Source organism: Leuciscus leuciscus (genome assembly GCF_965113295.1).
Source record: "Leuciscus leuciscus genome assembly, chromosome: 9".
NCBI classification, from domain to species: Eukaryota; Metazoa; Chordata; class Actinopteri; order Cypriniformes; family Leuciscidae; genus Leuciscus; species Leuciscus leuciscus.
In genome coordinates this window covers 11,829,638-11,845,148 of record NC_138733.1, presented here as the reverse complement: position 1 = coordinate 11,845,148, position 15,511 = coordinate 11,829,638, and the positions used below count along the sequence as shown (strand labels likewise).

Sequence of the window (15,511 nt, the reverse complement as noted above, 5' to 3'; positions counted from 1 at the left end):
CACGGATTCTCTTGAACCACCACCGCGTTTGTGGCAGAAAACTACTGCAGTGCAGCCAAAATGCTCTGTTCGACTTATCTGAGATCCTTTACTCTTCCCTGAAGATGACCTGTGACCTACTTTCTGTAAGATCTGAATTTTTGAACTTGAATTTTTGAACTTGAATTTTAGAAAACTGAATTTGAAGTTCCGAATTTCTTCATCTTGAAAACTTGAATCTGTATTTTTTTAAACTGAATATTTGCACTATACGAATTCAGAACAAAAAAACTAGCTGTTTGAAAATACATGTCTATAAAATTCAGCCATAAAAACATTTCAATTTGTTAAATTTCAAACGTTCAATATTCGTTTAAAAAAAACAAATTCAGAACTATTTATACTACAGGGCCGTTGAATGCTTGAATCTGATTGGTTGACGAACGTTCTAAGGTGTGCATTATTTTCAGGGAAACGCACGGCTAAAGTAGTTCCAGGCAGGTCTCGACCGCATTACCGTTCCATATCACTTCGCGTAGTCAACTGTAATAACGGAAAATAGGATACAATTCATAACAAGAAAAAGCATTTCGCCCCATGCGCTTGATCTGCAATTTTCAATGTCTAGCTTCACAATCAATAGAAACATGCAGTTTAATTTGAATAAATAAACTATAAAGTCCTATCTAATCAATAGAAAATTAAACTGAATATAGGCTAAATAAATGGATAGTCCTGCAGCACGGATTTTTATTGCAGATAATTTAACAAATAAATAATTATTGATAGGCCTACTTGTTAAAAGGGCTTTGGGTTTCATTTATTTGGCTAGTCTGTCATCTGTCAATAATAGAAAGAAAAAAAGAATGAACGAATTAATTAAAACGAATTGAATTAATTAATAAATAATAATATTGACGCACATGCTTTTCTGTCTCATTATTGCAACATCTCTCTCTAATAACTGCATTAATAACTGCATAAAGCCGGGAACACACTTTAAGGCCGGTTATGAATGTAATTTGATACTTATGACTGATCATGCCCAAACGCGTGTTCAGCGCGTTCAGTCTGTGTTCAAAGTCTGTGTTTAAAATCTGCTGCAGTCGATGAAAACAGTCAGAGAATGGGTCAGCTAGTCGTGTGTCCCCAGCATTAGTCTGCTATCAGCGGCTCAAACCTCCGTTACTAACTCTGAAATGACGTTTTGGAATTAGCAACGAAGGCATGGGATTAGATGCGTAAGAAATTAGTCCTACATACAAGAGCGTTTTAATGACAAAAACTTTACAAACGTCTTGAAATACATAATCTGAACAATGTTTCGAGGTGTGGTAACTGTAGTATAAGCGGAATAATTGACTTCAGGCCGTTGAATTATTAGAAAAATAATGCACACCCGAGGTGTAACGGCCACTCCGCTTCGCGTCGTGACCGCATTACCACCTCGGGTGTGCATTATTTTTCTAATAATTCAACGGCCTGTCGTCAATTATTCCTTACTTAAACTACCACCTAAAATTCAATTTAGTTAGATTACACTTGCAAATAATTCAAATTTACACAATTCAAATTCAAATCATTTTGTCATATTATAAGCTCCATAATTTTTCAACATTCAAAAAAAAGCTCATGAACCCTTCTCTTTCAGGTTTAGAGGGAAGTAGGCTAAATCATAAAGATTATGTTCACAATAAATCAGTTTTAAGAGAAATTAAGAGAATGCTGCTAAAACATCTATTAAAAAATAAATCAAATAGAATAATCAGAAGACGAACAAAAATAATCAAACGAGTTTAATACTGTATAGTCTATACATAGCTATATGGCCGGTTTTACAGACAAGGCTTAAGCTAGTCCCAGCATGTTTGAGCTGTCTTGACTGAAAACAACTTGCACTGATATATCTTAAAATTGGTCAGTGCCATTGTTTTGTCTCAACATTGCACATCAGTAAGCCCTGTTTTTTTCTAGGGCACGTTTAAAAAAATCTACTTAAATGTCCTTATTGAAACAAGGCCTAATCCTGGCTTAATCTAAGCCCTGTCTGTAAAACCATGCCATAATGTTTTATAGCATGGTTTTCAATCAAACTTAACTGTATTTTGGTGCAAATTCATCTGTCACTTGGTAATATGGTTCATATTCATACTGTAGCCCAGTATCTGCTCCATCTGTAGGCTGATGAATCACAAACCTGTCAGTTTTTTAAATAGATTATTTAGCTCCGCCTCCACAGGTAAGCTGTGAGAAAAAGGAAAACACAATCATTCTGTTGTTTCATGAGGAAACAGTGAGTGGAATCCAGAGCACAAACTGCACAGACTGAGAGAAGAATGTTTGAGAACCTAGGCAGGATAAATTATTTTGAGTTATAAAGAATTAAATACATCTGATGCTGCAAAATCTCAAGATATTCCAGATAATTATTTTTAGAATGTATTTGAGTGTTATAAAAAGCAAACTCTACGCTTCCACTGCAATCACGCTCTAATTCATCATCATAAAATCTGTATATTTATGTTCAGTCAGCCAAACAAAAATCCTTACATAGCCTGAAAGTATGTGAACTAACTAAACCAGGGAGGTACTTTACCGACATCTCGTGAACCAGTTAAACCAGTTTCAGTTTTAGTCATGTCCTTTGTTTTTCTTCCTCATTCGCTCTTTTTCATTTGATTGTGATGGACACAGAATTCAGAATAAATCTGTTCAGCAAGTAGGAAAACATAATGAATGCTGAAGAAGACACTAATTATCACAACACTTGTGATGGAGAGAAAAGGTGAGCAAAATATTTGTGAAGTTTAAAGTTTTATTTGTTCAAAATTGTACAGATCAAAGCAAATTCAGTTAAAACCATGCAGCTCAGTTTAGAGTTTAAATCATACTGCTTATAACCTAACATATCTAAATACATTTTAAAAGCCATTGTCCCTCTTAATATAATTTGAGTGAAAGCGATGCTGACTTGCTTTGAACTATGAAGATGGATTGTGTTGTATCTGACAGTGTTCAGCGGGAAAGACCACATTCACCTGATCTCAGTGTTTTGTCCCTGAAAAGCGACAAATCAATGAAAATGCCAATTCAGTTCAAAGATGGATTTGATCAAAGGTACATATAGTATATGTTTTATGTGACTATTATGTTGGTGCTGTAGTGAAGTAGATACAAACTAAAAAAAATTGCTTGCAACTGATTTTTCTTAAATTTTGATGCCATTGAGATGTTTGCTAGAAAAATAATTATTTTAAACTATGGTGAGTTGGATTATGATTTTTTTTTCAGTACTAAGGAAAGATCACATTCGACAAATCTCAGTGTTTTGTCCCTGAAAAGCGACAAATCAATGAAAATGCCAATTCAGTTCAAAGATGGATTTGATCAAAGGTAAATACAGTATATGTTTTATGCGACATAACTTACATTACATATGTGACCCTGGATAACAAAACCAGTCTTAAGTAGCACGGGTATATTTGTGGCAATAGCCAACAAAACATTGTATGGGTAAAAATTATCGATTTTTCTTTTATGCCAAAAATCATCAGGATATTAAGTAAAGATCATGATCCATGAAGATATTTAGTCAATTTCCCACCTTAAATATATTAAAAAATTATTTTTGTGAGTGGATGCAGCACAATCGCCTATAGAAATGGACAACTTTAAAGGCGATTTTCTCAATATTTCGATTTTTCTGCACCCTCAGTTTCCAGATTTTCAAATAGTTGTATCTTGGCCAAATATTGTCATATCCTAACAAACCTAATATCAATGGAAAGATGATGTATTTAGCTTTCAGATGATGTATAAATCTCAATTAAAAAAAAAATACACATAAGACTGATTTTGTGGTCCAGGGTCACATATTATGTTGGTGCTGTAATGAAGTAGATAAAAATTACAACTAATTTTCCTTAAATTTTGATGCCATTGAGAAGTTTGCTAGAAAATTATTATTATTTTAAACTATGGTGAGATGGATAATGATCTTTTTTTCAGTACTAAGGAAAGATCACATTCAACAGATCCCAGTGTTTTGTCCCTGAAAAGCGACAAATCAATGAAAATGCCAATTCAGTTCAAAGATGGATTTTATGAAAGGTAAATACAGTATATGTTTTATGTGACATAACGTCTCGGGTTACTGGATGTAACCCTGGTTCCCCGAGAGAGGGGAACGAGACGCTGCGTCATATCAACGCTACGGGGAATGCCTTCGGCATGCGTTATCTGAAGTCACTATACAACTATTCCAATCTGGATTGGTGTGCGTCATCGTGCGTCATGACGTTGCATGTGACGGTGACCCGGACGCTATATAAGGGTCACAGGAACAAGGAAATGACAGCTTCGAAAAAGGTTCAAAGCAGCTGTTCTCAGGGCGCCCCGAAGGTGGGGAGAGGGGACGCAGCGTCTCGTTCCCCTCTCTCGGGGAACCAGGGTTACATCCAGTAACCCGAGACGTTCCCCTTCGTTACGGGGAACTCCCGCTGCGTCATATCAACGCTACGGGGAACGAGTACCAGCTAGCCCCCACCGAGAACAGGCGCCCCTGGTGTGAAACATCTGGCACACTCAAGAGCACTAAAGCAAGGGAGAGTGAAAGATCCAACTGTGCTAAGAATTTTATTCTTTCTTGTTTGGTGTACAAAGGGAAGGTTGCATCAACAACCTCGATATTAAGGTCCAAGTATATAGGCCTGATTAATGACAGGCAGAACACTTAACTCCTAACACCTTTTTAGTGGATCATCTCTGGAAGCCTAAGAGGCTCTCTTGCTTACACCGCACATGCAACGAAGGATGAAGAGCCTGAGGAATTTTTAGAATAGCCTCCGGTACCTTGGTTACCGGGGAGAAATATCTCAAAGAAAGCTAACAAACTCCCATTTAATACCCTATATAGATATACTCTGCGGAGCCGAATAAAGGCTCTAAGCAATTTAATATGATAGCCTGCAGAGACAGGGTTCATCCAGATTTTGACGCAGCATACAGAGGCAGAAAGCACTCTGAAGGTGAGGATCATTGCTAAGGACAGGGGAGAATTTATAGAACCCACTATACTAAGAATTTTATTCTTGTCTTTTTTGGTGTAAGAAAAAGGCTGAGTTAACAGCCTCAGAAGTGAGGTCCAATATATACATATGCCTAAAAAGGCAGGACACTGACTCCAAGGCACCATTAGTGGATAACCCTAAAAGCCTAGAAGGCTCTCCTGTCACACTTATAGCAACGAAGGATGAAGAGCCAGAGGAAATCATAAGATAGCCTCCGGTACCCTTATTGGTGACCGGGGAAATTTTCTACTAGAAAGCTAACAGATTTCCAAAATATGTAGATTTTCTTTTAATCTAACATACACGTATCCCGCAGAACCGACAGGGGCTTTTCTTTCCACAGACCTGTCAGCCTGCAAGGATAACAGGATTCATCCTAGAAGGCTACAGGGAAATATGGAGGTCATGGGACGACCCGGGTGGACCACCCTGAGAGCATACGGAGGCCGTAGGCGCCATAGCGGCTCTGAGCGTGGACGAGAGGTCCCGATTAGAGTATAGAAGAATCCCAGTACTGAAGCCATAGGGCAGTAAAAGGCTGGGTCCAGCTAACTCAATTAAAACTTCCTGAGCCGGGGAGTTCTGGAGGTAGCTGATCTGATGACCTCGGCCACCAGATCACCCTATTCGAGAAGGCCAGTGTGGTTTTTCGAGAATAAGATCTACTCAAAATCCTCTGACCCTCTCCAGAACTCCAGGGAGTAGAGCGACCGGGGGAAAAGGCGTACAGACGTTGCCTCGGCCACGTCTGTACCATGGCCTCCAGACCCAACGGGGCTGGATGCGAGAGAGAGAACCAGAGCGGGCAATGAGAATTCTCATGAGAAGCGAATAAATCTACCTCCGCCTGGCCGAACTTCTCCCATATAAGCTCCACCACCTCGGGGTGGAGCCTCCATTCCCCTGGCCTGGGCCCCTGCCTCGACAGGGTGTCTGCTCCCACATTATCAACCACAGGTAAATACATAGCCCTCACAGAGAGAAATTTGTCCTTAGACAAAAATAGAATATGATGGGCCAATTTGCACAGAGGACGAGACCTCAAGCCCCCCTGATGGTTGATATAGAAAACCACCGATATATTATCAGACCCAATAAGGACCTGATGGCCTCTGAGGTCTGGAGGGAAATGCCTGAGGGCAAAGAATACTGCCAGCATCTCCAGGCAACTGATGTGCCATGAGAGGTGATGGTCCTTCCAGACCCCGCGGGTGTACCGGCCCTCCATGACCGCACCCCAGCCCCTGCGGGAAGCATCCGTGGTCAGAATTTTTCTGGGACACGAAGCTCCAAGCACCTGGCCTTGGGACAGGAACCGTATGTCTTTCCATATGACTAGAGAACGAAGGTACCTGGACGTAACTCTAATCATACGGAAGGGGTTGCCCCTTGGGGAAAACCCCCTGGTCCCGAGCCACCACTGTAGGGCCCCATAAGGCCCAACATTCCTTGAAAATGTTTGACAGTGATGGCCTGGCCTAACCTGATAGCTCTAACTGCAGCCACGATACTTTAAATACGTGGCTGGGTCAAGTGAACTTGCATAGATTGCGAGTCCCACTCAGCTCCAAGAAATTTTATTCTTTGAAGAGGAGACAGAGAACTTTTCTTGACATTGAGCCTTAGCCCCAAGCACTGAAGATGACGCAAAACAACATCTCGATGTTGGATTGCTAGCGTCTCTGGTTCTGCCAGAATAAGCCAGTCATCTAATAATTTAGGATGCGGTTCCCCTGAAGTCTCAGTGGAGCAAGGGCAGCATCCATACAGAAAGTGCAAGGGGATAGAGTTAGGCCGAAAGGAAGAACCCTATATTGGTAAGCTTTTCCCCCCAAAAGCGAACCTAAGGAACTTCCTATGATAATGGATGATGAAGTTATGAAAATAAGCATCCATGAGATCTATTGTCACAAACCAGTCTTCAGATCTGATTTGCTGAATGATACTGGGTATAGTGAGCATATTGAAACTAAATCTCCTCAAAGATTTATTCAATACTCTAAGATCTACAATAGGATGAAGTCCACCATCCTTTTTCGGAACAATGAAGTAACGGCTGTAGAAACCTGAATCCCTCTCCTGATTAGGGGCAATTTCTATTGCTTTTGCTAAAAGAGATTCAACTTCATTTTCCATCACCTGGCGCTGATGTGAGAAAACCAGTGTGTGAAATACCCCGTTAAAATCGGGTGGTCTTACTTTAAACTGGATTCTATATCCTTTAACTATACCCAGGGTCCATTTAGATATATTCGGAAGGCCTGACCAGGCGTCTAAATAATCTACAAGAGGAATCAATTTCTCTGGGTTAGTCTCAGGTGATATAATGTGCTTATCGGTGGTCTGAAGCAGTTTACTGGCAGGACGTAACCGATGAATAATCTAATAAGGAGATCAGTCCCTCGAGACTGACCTCAGGTTTTGAGATTCGGTGACCTGAAGCGATAGATCGGCAGGAACTAACCGAAAATAATATGAAGTGCCCATAGGGGTCCGCGTTTTTACGCCAGGACCTCATAGTTTTTATTTTTTTTTATTTTTTTTATGAGAACGTCTCCTCTGACCCCGAGCCCTGTACAGGGGGAAGGGGAGGGGAAGAGGTGACTTCCCAGAATATGAGGAGCTGGTGAGTGTCCCCGGGGGACCTGGACTACCATATGTAGGTATGCATTTTTTTTTTTTTTTTTGACATTCCGCCATATAAGCCTTCCCTACCAAATTCGAGATAATATTTATATTAGCTCCACTTTAATTTTGGAGGTCATCAGAGGTAATACGATATCTGGGAGAAATATTCTTCTACCCCCTGCATCATTAAATTCCCCTTTAATTTTCTTCTTCAATTATTCCACAATCTCAGTACCTCAGTATGGAGATCGTTTGAAAAAGGAAGACTCTGACACAAGGATTTTGACTGGGTTTGCAGGAAGCACTCTTTTTAGACGCTTCCTTCTTATTAAATTACCAAACATTTAATTACATTACAGCCCCAGTCTTTCTCCAGCAACTCCTCATAATGTGGTGAATATTCGTGGTTCAGTGTTGATAGTATCTGACTCCTCAGAATCAGATAAATCAAACACCGGGTCTTTAACACGGTCGGAAGAAGCCGCAGTGACGCGGGCTTCCGAACCGTGCGCGAGACCTGTAAACACTGCTCCACGTGCGAACCCGATGCAAAGAGACAACGCGCTGCCTCGACAGACGCGAGCTGATGCACTAGGAACGCAAGCCTATTTTATTCTTTTTAAACAGGCTCAGGCGGGAGCGGAAGAGTAAACTCAGAGTCTACACCCTGCAGACCTGTAATCTACGCGCTGCCTCGGCAAACGCGAGATCCGAGCCACTATAGATTCTGTATTGCAATGCAGACATAAACCTACGCGCTGCCTCGGCAAACGCGAGATCCCAGTCACAGAATCCTTTCAGTTTGCACAAAATAGACAGTGCCCTCGAGAACTGTCCGTGCAAGTTCCGCTCACAACCCAACACCACAAAGCAAGTGTGCGCCATCCTTGCTTCTTTAATTTTTCTTAAATCAAGGAGACGCACACTGCCTTCGCCATAGTAGATTTGACAGACAACACCAAATAAGACGTACAGTTTGACATAGAACGCTGCTGAAGAACAGAAGCTGTCATTTCCTTGTTCCTGTGACCCTTATATAGCGTCCGGGTCACCGTCACATGCAACGTCATGACGCACGATGACGCACACCAATCCAGATTGGAATAGTTGTATAGTGACTTCAGATAACGCATGCCGAAGGCATTCCCCGTAGCGTTGATATGACGCAGCGGGAGTTCCCCGTAACGAAGGGGAACTTACATTACCTATTAGTTTGGTGCTGTAGTGAAGTAGATACAAACTAAAAATTGCAACTGATTTTCCCTACATTTTAATGTTATTGAGATGTTTGCTAGAAAATAATATATATATATATATATATATATTTTTTTTTTTTCAGTACTAAGGAAAGATCACATTCGACAAATCCCAGTGTTTTGTCCCTGAAAAGTGACAAATCAATGAAAATGCCAATTCAATTCAAAGTTGCAGATTCTCGGTTTGATCAAAGGTAAATCTACTTATCTTCATGTTTGCATCGGGTATAGCTGTGATAATTGTATCCATCTAGCAATAAATAACATTTTGTAAAAAAAAATTCTCAACTCACTAAACACACTAAAACTGATTCTATGGATCTCAACTAATACTTCTGTTCTCAAATCAAAGGCATATTTCAAAACTACAGATAATCTTTTTTTCCTCTGCCGAACCTCTTTTAATTAAGCACGTGTTTATTAATCACATTCTCTTTCAGGAAAAAAAAATAGCACTGAATATAAACATAATAACATGAACTCAAATAACACAGCAAAACTGTTTTCGTGAAAATTACGCCAAAGTTTGGTTTTGATATAACAATTTTTTTAATGATATGCATCTAAGTGATGGAGGGTAAACTGCAATACAGTTTGTTTTGTCTTTTTCAGTTCCCTGGAGAAATCCCATTTACCTGATTCCAGTGAAGTACAGATCCCAATTCAATCGAGAGATGAAACAAATTTACCACACCAAAGGTCTGGTTTCACAGCACATCAGTTCACCTGTTAGTGTTGATTTAAAGCAACACTAAATAACTTTTTTTTTTACCTTAAAACAATGTTTCCAAAATCAGTTTCAGAGGTTCATCAACTCGTAACAGGGTGAACGGCACTTCTGCATTCACTTTGCGGCCCTATATCTGCTATTCCGCACTAAGTTTGCCAGATCGTTTCTGTAGTTCAAATGAGACATAAGAAACTACAAATTTGACTTGCTTTACGGCAAGCGTTACAATAATCATTATTTTGTTTTTCTTTGTTTCTGATGTCACAATACATCATACTTTCATAAAATCCCATCTGTCACACTGTGGACATCGTTCATTCTAAAGCCGGTGCTGGATAAACAGAGAGTGTGCGTGCGACAGTAGGCTGCTGTAGGCTAAATTATTATTTACGACAGCGCTAATGGACAATTCCGCTTACAACCTGTAGGGGGACGGAAGAGGAAAAGTTATTTAGTGTTGCTTTAAGCTAGAGAAGTGCACTTATTGTGCTTCATAGTTCAGAGACGGGGTTCTAATGACTCACCATCTCAAACGCAGTGAATAAGGAGTACAGATGATTTGCTGCCTGTTGTCAGTGACAAGTTGCCTTCATGTTTATCTCAGTTCCTCTCAGCTGATCTGAAATAACAAATAATAAACAACAGTGAAAACTGGAAAGTAGTTAATCCAAATACTTTGAATAGATTTGTTTAAGGAACAAACTAAAATTTAGGTTAATTTTCAATTAATATCTTGTCTATGGCATTAATCTTAATTTTCAGTGCAACTTTATATATGTTGTTCCAAACCCACTTAGACAAAATATAAAAGCCACATCCTTCATTATTTGAAAAGCAACAAATAACGTAACATTTTTTTAACATTGCTTGAATATTACAGTTTCAAGTTTACACTCAACTATGTACAGAACACATGCATTTTCTAACAATGAGAAAGTTTTTGTGGTTTTATTATTTGCTTTTGAAAAGATTTTTCTTTACAGACATAACCAGCAAACACATGATCCAGAGATCTACCAAAGATTAAAATCTTACATCAGAATGAAGCATCAGTATGTTTTTGAGGGATTGGGAAAGCAGGAAAACCCAACACTACTGAATGAGATCTACACAGAGGTTTACATCATAGAGGGAGAAACTGGAGAGATCAGTAATAAACATGAGCTTACAATGATAGAAAAAACATTAAAGACTTCAGGAGTAACAATACCAATCAAATGCAATGACATCTTTAGACCTTTACCTGGACAAGACAAACCCATCAGAACTGTGCTGACTAAGGGAGTCGCTGGCATTGGAAAAACAGTCTCTGTGCAGAAGTTCATCCTGGACTGGGCTGAAGAGAAAGAGAATCAGGACGTCCAGCTCATATTTCCACTTCCTTTCAGAGAGATCAATTTGATGAAGGACAAAAAGTTCAGTTTAGTTGGTCTTCTTCAAACCTTCTTTATGGGAGAGAAAAGCTTACATATGATTCAAAACTCCTCTGTCGTTTTCATCTTTGATGGTCTGGATGAGTGCCGTCTTCCCTTAAACTTTCACAACAATGAGATTCTACGGGATCAGACCAAAGAGACCTCAGTGGACGTGCTGCTGACGAACCTCATTGTGGGGAATCTGCTTCCCTCTGCTCTCATCTGGATCACCTCCAGACCAGCAGCAGCCGATCTCGTCCCCTCTGAGTGTGTCCATCGAGTGACAGAGGTACGAGGCTTCAATGATCCACAGAAGGAGGAATACTTCAGGAAGAGAATCAGTGATCAGAGTCTGGCCAATACAATCATCACACACCTGAAGTCATCAAGGAGCCTCTACATCATGTGCCACATCCCAGTGTTCTGCTGGATCTCAGCCACTGTTCTGGAGAAGATGTTGAGCGAAGCAAAGAGTGGAGAGATTCCCAAGACTCTCACTCAGATGTACACACACTTCCTGATGGCACAGATTAGCATCAAAAACACAAAGTATAATGAGAAGGAGGACAAAGATAAAGAGATGATCTTCAAACTAGGGAAACTGGCATACGAGCAACTGGAAAGAGGCAATGTGATCTTCTATGAGGAAGACCTGAGAGAGTGTGGCATTGATGTGACAGAAGCATCAGTGTACTCAGGATTGTGCACTCAGATCTTCAGAAAGGAGTTTGGCTGGTATCAGGGGAAAGTCTTCTGCTTTGTTCATCTTAGCATTCAGGAACATCTAGCGGCTCTATATGTGCACCTCTCCTTCCACAACAGCAGAAAAAACATGCTTGAAGCCCATGAATCTGGAACGCCTGTGACAATGTTCAGCTTACACAAGTGTGCTGTCAAAAAAGCCTTGGAGAGCAGAAATGGACATCTCGATCTTTTCCTTCGCTTCCTCGTGGGACTTTCACTGGAGTCAAATCACAGCCTTCTAGAAGAGCTTTTGTTGAAGAAGACAGACAGCTCCCTGGAAAGAGACCAAACCATTGAGTATCTCAAGCAAGAAACCAAAAAACAGTTTTGTCCAAATGATTGTCTTGTTCTGTTCCACTGTTTAAATGAACTTAACGATCATTCTTTGATTGAGGAATTACAAAGCTTCATGAACTGTGGAAAACAAAACATTCCCCCAGATCTCTGGCCAGCTCTGATGTATATTTTAACGACATCAGATGAAAAAACTGAAGAGTTTACACTTAAAAAATATGGCAGATCAGATGACACCATAGAACGGCTGCATCCTGTGATCAAGTTATCCACAAAGGCCTGGTGAGCATTTAAAAAAAAAAAAAAAAAAATGATGTATGTCTGTACAGAATTATTCATATACAAAGAAACAAAAATATATGTATTTGTATTTTGTCAGGTTGAATGACAGTAATATCACAGATAAAGGATGTGCACTGCTGACTGCAGTTCTTACATCACAATCCAATGTGAGAGAGCTGGACCTGAGCAACAACAACCTGCAGGACTCAGGAGTAGAAATACTCTGTCTTGGAGTTAACAGAGCACCCCAAGGACCATCACTGTACGCTAAGATTAATTTAAGAGAAATATTGGAATATTATTACCTTACAAATTATACTTTGTTATACTGTATATTGTGTTTACACAATTTAATAAATTGTTTCTCATATCAGAATAAAGGAAATTGAAAGAAAGAAGCACAAGACAGTTTTAGCTCCAAGATGTGGTTCACATAGCCAGCATAAAAGCCTACATAAACATGGGAACAACAAATATGAGTTTCATTCGACTCACAGCACTGCTGGACTACAGGACACAGAGTGCAGCCTGGAATCTCTGAAGTAAGTTCTCCATGGCCGGTTGGATAACGGCATAACAAGTAAGCCAACTAATTATGTTCTTTAAGACCGGTCATAACTTTTTTAAGTCAGTTACACAGAAATGTAGATTGGTCTAATTTGAATCTGAAAAATAAGACTGTTTATTGCTTGGTTAACTGCTCGCTAGTCAGACTAGTTCTTAAGACACACCCTGCGTCTGAATATGCCTCCCTCCATTTTATACAGAATACATACAATCATACTATATAGAACATACTTTTTAATGGTTGAGAAGCAAGCTTAAGGCAAAATTTAGTACCTACTATACAGTATGCAATTTCTACCACAGCAACAGTCTTGTTCAGAGCTGTTCCCTCACTAAACTCCGGGTAGGAGCTTCATGTGCATCCACATTCAGTTGTGTGAACTATAATCTCATTAAGTGTTAGTTACATCTTCAGAGTGCGTGGCACTGTTTCATGCACATAACAACAAATACAGCATGAGCCGTGATTTAGGATTTCTGAACAAATAATAATCTAATTGAACTATTTAATATTAGTTAATCGTGCATTCAAATTTTTACCAAACAGGGTGACATTTATATGGCACAAATATATTAATGTACAGCGAATGTAGGACCTGTAATTAAATTGTATATATAATGTCTTGAGGTGTCAAACGTATTACCTCTTCTCATCATAGTCTGAAGAACTGTGGAGTAACAGATGCAGGCTGTGTTTTCCTGAGCTCAGCTTTGAGTTTAAACCCTTCACATCTGAAAGTGCTGGACCTGAGCTGGAATAACATAGGAGACTCAGGAGTGAAACATCTCTGTGCTGCTCTGGAGAAAGTTCAGTGTGCATTGGAAACACTAAAGTGAGTTATAACACAATTTTATATAAAGAGTTAATACGCTGATTTCACGCAGCCGCCATTTTGAAATCGAAAGTGAGGCTCCGGTGGGAAGAACCCCGGAAGTAAAGATAAACAACAATGCCTTGGACTACCAACCTGAAGCTTCTGCCGCGATTTACACTATTGGATGTTAATATCCAAAATAGGATATGTATATAGTTAATTCCTGCTTCTTTTTTTACTCTCTGAATTATATATTAAAAAAATATTTTATTTATAAATGATTTTCACTGTATATAGTCTAAAGTATGAAAGAAATGTATGTAGTTTTAGAATAACTCATTTTATACATTAAACACAACAATACGCCATCGCATTCACGACTCTCCTGTGATTAAAGGCGACACTTCCGGTTTTCTTCCCACCGGAGCCTCGCTTTCGATTTCAAAATAACGGCTGCGTGAAATCAGTGTATAACAGGTGTCTTTTAAATGATATTGTCTTGAATAATGTCAATATTAAATTATAATAAATTATATTAAAAAAATATATATTAAAAAAGGAAATAATTAAATTAAACTTTTCTTACTATCAGGTTGGACAAATGTGGAATGACAGAGAATAGTTGTGCTGTTTTGGCTTCCGCTCTCAGCTCAAAGACCTCCAATCTGACAGATCTGGATCTGAGTATTAATGATCTACGAGACTCAGGTGTGAAGAAGCTCTGTGTCGGACTGGAGGATCCTCACTGTAAACTAGAGAAGCTGAGGTAAATGTCTGGAAAACTATTACTTGCATTACTTTGGAAAACTTGTGAACTTGGATTCAAAAACTATTCAAAACTATTCAAATCTGTACTAAAAAGTATTGTACCACTGACCTGTGCTTACAAATCCACTCTGCTTTCTTCAGGTTGTCCAACTGTAATGTTACACATGAAGGTGTGACGGCACTGACCGAAGCTCTGAAATCAAATCCATCCCACCTGAAAGAGATCGATCTGCTTGAAAATGATCTGGAAGAGTCAGACTTGAATGTGATCTCCATGATCCTGGACAAGTCATCATAAAAACAGAAAAAACAACACTTACACAAATCTTAGCAAAGTATAAGCTTTGATCGTTTGGATAAACTGTATTCTGAATTATATTACACATGTATATATACACATACAATTTGTTGAATAAAAATCAAGTATACCATATACAAACTATTTGTTAAATTTTATGATCTAAACACAAAAGAACATAATTTATGGTCATATAAGATCCAAAGGAGTAGTAGAAACTGTGACAATCAAAAAAAACGAATTTACCTGGTTTTATATTCTACCGCTTGCAATTTCCGGGCCAGTGAGAGCCAGGGCTAACAACGTGCCGGGTGGGGCCAATATCTTCTGACCTTAAAGGGTTAGTTCACCCAAAAATGAAAATTCTGTCGTTAATTACTCACTCTCATTTTGTTTAAAATCCGTAACACCTTAGTTCATCTTCGGGACACAAATGAAGATATTTTTGATGAAATCCGAGAGCTTTCTGACTCCCCCATAGACAGCAACACCATAACCATTTTCAAGGCCCAGAAAGGTAGCAAAAACTTTATTATAATAGTCCATTTGACTACTACAGTGGTTCAACCTTAATTTTATGAAGCGACGAGAATACTTTTTGTGCGTACCTATTTACATAAGGGCTCGCATTGTGCATCCTCATATTGCTGACTGTCACTGTACTAT

The 15,511-nt window shown here is 39.3% G+C and overlaps 1 protein-coding gene across 1 annotated transcript; it reads left to right on the top strand.

The window, feature by feature from the left end:
• Positions 1-2,350: 2,350 nt before the first annotated feature.
• Positions 2,351-14,980, top strand: LOC309506224 (NACHT, LRR and PYD domains-containing protein 3-like). The gene is made up of 12 exons (XM_082179940.1): positions 2,351-2,764; positions 2,992-3,096; positions 3,271-3,372; positions 3,988-4,089; positions 9,016-9,126; positions 9,545-9,631; positions 10,646-12,397; positions 12,495-12,659; positions 12,772-12,939; positions 13,624-13,797; positions 14,372-14,545; positions 14,689-14,980. The coding sequence occupies exons 1-12, from the start codon at positions 2,712-2,714 to the stop codon at positions 14,843-14,845; spliced, it is 3,150 nt and encodes a 1,049-aa protein (XP_082036066.1). The 5' UTR covers positions 2,351-2,711; the 3' UTR covers positions 14,846-14,980.
• The last annotated feature ends 531 nt before the right edge of the window (positions 14,981-15,511 follow it).

Excerpts from the sequence above, each read along its gene's own strand:
- LOC309506224 (XM_082179940.1), top strand. The coding sequence starts at position 2,712 with ATGAATGCTGAAGAAGACACTAATTATCACAACACTTGTGATGGAGAG. Across the intron at positions 9,127-9,544 it reads GATTCTCGGTTTGATCAAAG|TTCCCTGGAGAAATCCCATT; the intron begins GTAAATCTACTT and ends TGTCTTTTTCAG. Across the intron at positions 12,660-12,771 it reads GCACCCCAAGGACCATCACT|AATAAAGGAAATTGAAAGAA; the intron begins GTACGCTAAGAT and ends TTCTCATATCAG.